The sequence below is a fragment of the Pogona vitticeps genome, chromosome 3 (genome assembly GCF_051106095.1).
Source record: "Pogona vitticeps strain Pit_001003342236 chromosome 3, PviZW2.1, whole genome shotgun sequence".
Classification (NCBI taxonomy): Eukaryota; Metazoa; Chordata; class Lepidosauria; order Squamata; family Agamidae; genus Pogona; species Pogona vitticeps.
In genome coordinates this window covers 201,565,657-201,573,783 of record NC_135785.1, presented here as the reverse complement: position 1 = coordinate 201,573,783, position 8,127 = coordinate 201,565,657, and the positions used below count along the sequence as shown (strand labels likewise).

General features: G+C 40.7%; 1 protein-coding gene across 3 annotated transcripts in view; it reads left to right on the top strand.

Annotated features, from left to right (window-relative positions):
* Positions 1-2,402: 2,402 nt before the first annotated feature.
* KCNJ15 (potassium inwardly rectifying channel subfamily J member 15) overlaps positions 2,403-8,127 on the top strand; it is a 38,176-nt gene continuing 32,451 nt past the window's right edge. Inside the window, exons 1-2 of one of the 3 annotated variants that reach the window (XM_072994131.2) lie at positions 2,403-2,734; positions 3,080-3,151. In XM_072994131.2, coding sequence (XP_072850232.2) covers positions 2,592-2,734; positions 3,080-3,151 — 215 coding nt within the window. In that variant the 5' untranslated portion in view covers positions 2,403-2,591. Of the gene's footprint in view, positions 2,735-2,766; positions 2,952-3,079; positions 3,152-3,267; positions 8,038-8,127 lie in introns of those variants that run through there. The other 2 variants (XM_072994133.2, XM_020789297.3) reach the window with 2 other exon arrangements.

Sequence of the window (8,127 nt, the reverse complement as noted above, 5' to 3'; positions counted from 1 at the left end):
TTGTAAAGTTACCTTGGTTCCATAGTAGGCTTTAATGAGTCCATGTATATTCTGCCCAAATCTATTACAGGAAAGCTTCATTCAGCATCTGTAGAGGAAACCAACCTCTCTCCTGCCGAGTGTTCTTCATTGCTGTGAAAGGATATTATATTCATATACATGTTTGTTCAGGTGCCCAGTCTGTCCTAATTTCTTTCTCCATCTCCACAGACTGCCCTCTCACTCCAGTATCTTAAATATTAAAGTCATTCCAGCATCCTCTCTGTCCTATTAAGCTTCTTATCTATAAAATCCAGGAACATAAGAGAAGCCATAAATCCTACAGGAAAAATGTAATTCCCCAGCCAAAAGGGATGCTCTGTTTTGAATCTCCTCCTCCCAGACATAATTATATCTAATTTGTGTTTCTTTTTCCCCAAATGACATTTTTCTTTCTCCAGTAATGAATATAGAATAGTTAGAACATTCTTCATCATTGATGGGAACTGATTTTTCACAGATGGTGTATTGGAAGCACTATAAAATCCTGAAACAGGAATAAGAGAAGAAGGGTTCCATGCATACATCTTTATGAAGCTGGGATTGCCTTGTGGTCCTCTTGCTCTTAACAGCCAGCACCAAAGCCAGATGAGATCCTCAAAGCTGTGCAAAGCACGGATGAGGAACATATGTGAGTGTTGTCAATTCTTTTGACTCTGACAAGGAAAAAAAAATCACAGTTTACTTATATCCATTTAAATTTAAGGCAGCTGGTTGTTTTGGCATGGGTTCCGTAGTTAACCATAAGATCAGCAGCATTCCAGACCTCCAGGTTCTTATAGCTACATATTGATGACATTATTTATGTCTGCTGCTTGCTGATGTAGTTCTGAAGTAGTGGTTTGCTGGCATCTCCTCCTTTTTTTCTTTGAAAAGACTCCTATCTACTCCACGTATTTAACAACACAAGCTGATATATGCTTACTCAGAAGTAAGTAATAATGAATTTAGTTAAACTTAATTCTCACACATGTGAGAATTGTATTGTGCTCAGAACCTCTCTGAATAACCAGTACTATGAAAATTATGATTATACTTGCATTAAGATGTGATCACACAGGGAAAGAGATCACAATCTTGTCTGCTTATGGTGTGTTTCAGTATGATCACAAAAGGCATGAGGAAATGCACACCAGCCTGAACCCAGTTCATCTGCCAGAGGGACATTTTTTTGTCCAGCTGTAGGGCTTCTGCTCTTTTTTGGGGGGGGGCTAGGCTGGAGTGATTTCCCAGTAGATGGAAGGGTTGCTTTGAGGGAGCCCACTCTCATCAAAGCATTCCTATCTGGTGTGATCAGGTGAGTGCCTTTGCAACTGCCCGACTGCATCCTTACTTGGCTTTTCCAAAAACCTCGTAGTCTGTTTATGACTTTACTATTGACATATGTCTGGAAAACTGAAATGTATTCAGATGGTTTTTTTAAATCACCTTTAAAAAAAAGTCTGACTTTCAGCATGTTTTCACCAAATTCTCGGTGAGTATTTTAATGCTTTATGTTATCTTCAGTTCTGAATTTTAATTGGCTTTCATTGTGTTTTCCATTATATCAACCTTATTTTAAAGCAGCATTCAAGTTGAAGCAAATGAGCAAACACTGAATTTTGTTGTTGTTGTTTAGTCGTTTAGTCGTGTCCGACTCTTCCTGACCCCATGGACCAGAGCACGCCAAGCCCTCCTGTCTTCCACTGCCTCCCGGAGCTGGGCCAAATTCATGTTGGTCGCTTCGATGACACTGTCCAACCATCTCATCTTCTGTCGTCCCCTTCTTCTCTTGCCCTCACACTTTCCTAACATCAGGGTCTCCTTCATGGATTGCTGCCTTGTCGTGGCGAAGGAACTTGAGTAATTCAGAGAAACTATGGGCTATGCCGTGCAGGGACACCCAAGACGGACAGGTCATAGTGGAGAGTTCCGACTAAACGCAATCCACCTGGAGCCGGAACTGGCAATGCCACTCCAGTATCTTTGCCAAGAAAACTCCATGGACAGAAACAAACACTGAATTAATATATGTAAATCTGTGAATCTGTGAATACTATTTCATAGCCAGGAGAGAGGCTTCTTAGAGGTGAATGTCTTTCCTTTTCACTCTGTGTTTTACTGATTTATTTCTGGAAATCCTATCAAAAATGCCTAAGGCATACTGGAACCATCGAGAGTGGAGAAATACAGCTCTTTCTCACTACACTCACTCAGGGTGTTCCAGTGTTTAAATCCGATGTCTTATAAATAACAAAGGAAATGCCATACATAAGAGCTCAGAAAGAAACTATGGTGCCAGCAATCAGCTGAGAAGCACTGATATTCTGGGCTAGCAGCTCTGCCTAGGATCAGCCAGACCTGTTGTGTATTTGTTTCAGAACCAACCTGCTATTCTATTAAGGGAATATGTGACAATCTTCTCTCTCTAAAGAAACAGTCAAGATTATTTATTCAAAGCGTTGTTACTGTGTTTATTTGGGCAAAATAATATCTTGAAAGGACTTTGATCAAGTTTCTTCAAAGATTAACTGGCATCTTCTAGAAGTACATTAGTTTCTTTTTAGGCAGGCATGTGCTTAGCTCATAGCAGGGTGTTGAATTCTAACAGAGTTATACAGTTTCCTGGTCTTCGCTGTAGGTTTCCTCAAAACATACTGCTGACATCACAAAGTCTCCTCTCAGATTTCTTCCTCCCTCTGGTTTCCTCATTCAGGTAATTCCAATTCAGACTCTTAACTTGTTTTTGATTGACAGCAAGTACACGTTAGTACACAAGAGAGACTGCAGGTGGGAGTGAAAAAGAAGGAGGGCTTTTTGGAAGCATACATATATACATTACCCGAAGGATACACTCACCCTCAGTGAAGAATCCAACCAGCTTGTCATAAGAGTAATTCCAAGAAAGAAATCTGAGCTTTGTTTCTTCACAGGTAAGAGGAAATTGTGAAGAAGAATGCATAGTTCCTTAAGGATCGTAGGGGAAACTTTGTGTAGAAGTGCAAACTGGACAAATTAAGACATGTCTTAACAAATAATGTTTTTACAAAATCCTTTTAAGGTTATTCAGAATCCCTCAGAGGGAAAGCCCACTGACAGCTGATGAGATTTGGTGTGAAGAAGAAAAGCAAAGGTATGTAGTTCTTGAAGAGAAAACAAACAAGACAGTGTTTATTCTACTAATGTGAGGTGCAACTGGTCTTTTGACTTGTTTCTGGGCAGTGGTGGTGGTGCTGGTGAATCCTGGGAATTTGCTTTTCTTGGGGTGCTAGTTTAGTTTTTTCTCCTTTTTTCACCTCAGATACTTCTTCTCCTGGTATTGATTTTCTTTTTGCTATTGCTTTTTTTAAAAGCAACAGCAAACTTTTAAAGTTGTTTTTAAAATCAACGTAATGCCTGTATTTCTTATACAGGCTCTGTTACCTGTAAGCAGAAGAAAATACTCTGCAACAGATCTTGTATGAACTATAAGTAAACACCCCTTGTTTGGAGAACATAATTATTCTACACTCAAGCGTATGATAGATGCATTCTGAGTTGTGAATGTCATGATATGTTAACTCTGAGTCAATTTAACTTTCTTACTGCTATTTATTCCTCTATCAAATATGTGGCTTTAAAGAGATTTTTCATCAAATTAGTATTTCCCATATTGTGCTAGTTACAAAAAGTAAAAGAGGTGTATGTTTAATGGGAAATATAAATATGCAAAATTTAATTTTAAATAGATTGCCTTTTCCCTGTTTCAGTGATATTGTGTCTTTTTGCATTCTTTTATCTTTTAAGCAAGTTCTGAGTATATTATGTATTTAGATAACATGGTGATTTATTGTCTACTTTTAATCCCCATTTCTTTTCATAGCAGAATTAAGCACATAGTGATATGATTTCCATTGAAATGTATTGCTTTTAAAACTTCTAAACCTCTTCTTAATGTTACTGCCATTACTATACTTTGGTTTCTGATATGCTTATTTGGAATGGGAAATGTGTGGCCTTTCAGATGTTCTTGGACTGCAACCTCCATAACTCCTAGCTTTTAAAAGGCATGTATTTTACATGATCTGAGATATAAAGGCATCTAGACATTTGTGTGCATGAAGTGCTAATCCCACACATTCCAGGTGCATCCAATCTATCTGGGCAACATGTATAAAAACCATCTTATGTATCACAGAAGAAAAGGTGGAAGCTGGGCAGTAGAATTGTGATTGTATTTTGAAGTGGAACTGCTCAGGGTTCTATCTATCGTTTGCTACCTCAGTCTAGACACCCATTATCTATTTATTTGACACTTACTCCATGTTTTAATCAAGTGGTCTCTGAGGCAGCATAAAACATACTTTACACACACGTTAAGAAAATCTGCCATGGCTCTTCAGGGACCCCTTAGCTTTTCATCCCCAGGTCATTCTGGACTGCAGCTTCTGTAATATGAGCAAGCCTAAGCAATAATGAAGGATGCCACAAGTTTAATTCTTTGTTATCTGAGGACACAAAGTTGAGAACCACTGTGTGGCAGCTCCAGAATACTGTTGTCATTTCTTTAATAGTATGTCAAATGGTTCTTGTTGACCAAAATCCAAGCAAAAGGCAGAACTATGACAGAACAATTGAGACAAGTGTACCACAATTTGCTTCTAGCAAATGTTCAAACAGATGTTCACAGACTGTGCATGTTTTCAGACTTGGCTCGGATACAGCCAGGTGTGTCCAAGGATTCGGCTTCCCATCATATTCTGGTTAAAACAGGTTAAAACAGATCTCTTAAACTTGTTCATTCAAGTGCAGAAACAAGTCAATGTGACAATCTTCAGCTCAGAGTACACCAAACTTTTTTTGTGTGCTGTTTGCCTTGACTTTACAGATAAGCACATTTTCTTCAATTTTATTGCCAGAGAGATCTTTAGCTAATACAAACAGTCGGTACCCTCTGGTTACTCTTAGAGAGCTGAACCTCGAAGGACCAGATTGTGCTGTGGGTGCTCAGCCAAAAACAACAGGCACTTAAGTAATGTACTCCTAAGTGACCCCGCTTGTGCTTTTTTAAAATAAGTGTGGTCTTTTCTTTACAAAAGAAAAGAAGTCCAGATAGATTTTAAGAAGTCTTAGGACTGCTATAATGTTATTTCTCCCCCCCCCACTCTATTTCTCTTGTATACAAATAAAAAATATGTTACTGTAGGTTATACTAATGTTATAGCAAATACTAACTTCTTCAGTACAGAGTTAACATCAAACTTTGGCATCACACAGACTCCATTAAATGTCAAGTGCTTGAAGGCTGCTCTCCTACTGTCCTGTTTCTACCCTTCCAGAAAGAAAGAAAGAACTCTCATGAATGAGTTACTACAAAGTCAAGCAGAACACTAACATTTTGGGAGACAAGTTGAGAACATGTGAGGCATAAATTGCTCTAGGTGATCTCTTAGCATGCTGGTGCAAGAGCATTCAGGGTCAGGCTGTGGCAACTGGCTCTGAAACTGGAGGTGGACCACTTTGTTATTGGCCTCCAAATCCTGTCACCCTCGGCTATGGTGGCTGGGGAATTGCAGTCCAACGACATATAAGGGGCTGCAGTTGTCTAGGCCTGCCTTAAACCAGAGATGGGGAACTCATTTTTTTTGTCAAGAGCCACATTCTCCCGGGAGCTATCCCTTGCGGCAGTAGTTTGCAACCTTGAGTAACCCACTTGTTCTTGGAGTGCAACTCCCAGAAGCCTTCACCGCTAACTGAGCTGGCTAGGTTTTCTGGGAATTGCAGTCCAAGAACACCAGGCTTACCTAAGGGTGAAAACTACTACCTTGGGGATCATGGATGGAATCAAAGGATGAGACAGAGCAAAAGGTGAATGGCATCACTCCTTTTCTGTTTGTTTGTTTCCTCCCGTCCTGATTTTTTTGTTTTGTTTTGTTCTGGCTGCATTATTCCTTTCTCCCTCTCCTCCCCACGCCCCTCTTTCTCCCTCTCTCTGTCCAGCCGCAGCTGGGGAAAGCCAGATCACTCTTGCCAGAGGACTGGTCTGATTACTTGAGAGGACTTTCAACATTCCGCAAGGGGCTTCCTGAATGCTGCCCTGGGGTCCTGGGTTGGTCTCCTTAAACTTTCAATATAGCACATGTGAGTGGGAATTAAGTGTCCCCCCTGAATGATAGAGGGGGTACTTTGTGGGAAACTGAGACTGTGTGTACGTGGCAATATTGTGGTAAATTTGGATGTACAGGCACTCATTGTGACAGTGCCCATAGCCAGTCTTTCCCTTCTGGGAGTCCAAAAATGCAGGGAGCTGGATTAGTCTATATCAACAAATGAGGAGCAGATCTTTTGTAAAGCTAATAGCTCTTAATTGCCCATTCAGGACCAAGACCAGTCTCCCTTTGCATCCTAACAGGGACAGCCTGCAAAAATATATTTGTCCTGGGAAGATTCACTTCTCTCCTAGCTACAGTGAGGACAAAAGTTAAGCTCAGAAGGGAACAAAGAAGTCTGAGCAGCATGGCAGATTATGTCATAGCCCCCATTGATCAGAAAGTCTCAGGGCTTTTAACCTGTGAATCCTGGCTTCATATATCACTGGGTGCACGTTGGCCAATTCCAGCCACTTCTTCCTCTAGAATGCTTTAAATGATTGGAGGCTCTTTTTCATTCCTGAAACAGTCCTGGACTGGTACTAGAGAAAGTGCTTTCCGCTCCAATCCCAATTAACCATTCATAGATGACCTTTTAAAACTTAACATTTAAACTTTCAAAGGAGCAAACTAGTGAAAATTTAAAGTAATCCAGAACAGAGAGATTGGGGTGAGACACACTGACTCTTACTTTAACACACACACCTCATTCCAGGGAGGGCATATCTCTATGGATTGGGCTGTGGGCTGCAAACGCAACCAGCACCCCACCCTGTGATGGCTCATGGATTGGGGTGGAGGGTCAACCCCGAATTTAGGAGGATGCCTCCTTGGCCCCAGTCACAGTTTCACCCCAAATACTCCTATATCATTTAGGGGAACAATTAATTCTCACTTGCATCTTCATATACGACTCAGTCTTGCCCAGCACAATGATGCTTTATAGTGAAAATGCACAGATTTGAAGAATCCATCTACTTACTCAGCTATAAACCTGAGTTTAAACCTACAAAATAAAGAGGGAGATGTTTTGGCATCCCCAAACTGAATTGCTTCTCCCCTCTGCGTGGGTTATTTCACATTATTGAAATATTTGTTCCCCCTGCAGATGAGTTATCGTTACCACAATGTATCATCAACTCTTTTCCCATTTATGGCAATCCACCAAAGTTTTCAAACTATGAGAGATGTTTAAGGAGTGGTGTGCCATTATAATATAATGTATAAGCTTAGAACTGCAGGGCTGAAAGGTACCCTGTGGATCATCAAGTCCAGCCCCTAACAAGGAGGCACAGTGGGGAATCGAACTCACGATCTCTGGCTCCACAGTGAGATTCCAAAACCACTGAGCTATCTAGTAGTTCATTGGCACCCTTCAATAAACTTCCAAGGCCCAGCAAGGATTTGAACCCAGGTCTTCAGAGTCGCGTACTGACATTTTATCCATTATAACACTATAATGGTTTTCTTGGGGTGGAGAATGTGCTTGTGGCTGATGGTGAACTACAACTTGCATTAGCCCCAGCCAGCATAACTGATGGGAAGGGATAATACCTGCAACAAATTCATAAGAACCATACATCCTTCTCCCACCCCAGTCCAGGTTTATCTGAACTGAATAAAGTCTTCTCCCCTTCAATTCCAATGATTAACTGACTGATCATGCTGTGAAGGTGGCAGACATCCTAAGTCTTTAAAGTCACGGAGCAAGAGGCAGGGCTTTGCTTGCCTGACCCCAGTTTTCCTTAAGATCATGGCTGACTCATGGGAAAGTGGGCTTCTTGGCACCTTTTAGCTGAAAGGCTAATCCAGCTCATTGAGGACTTCCATCTCTGTCTTCTCCTCATGCTGCCTGAAATCCATGCAGCTCTTGGGAAATTGTCTTTTAAACGTAAGCAGCTAGAATTCAGTTAGAGTTCAGTGCTCCCAAAATGTAGTTTGTTGTAGTTAAAATTTCAGGTTTTTTTTTAAAGTAAATCTT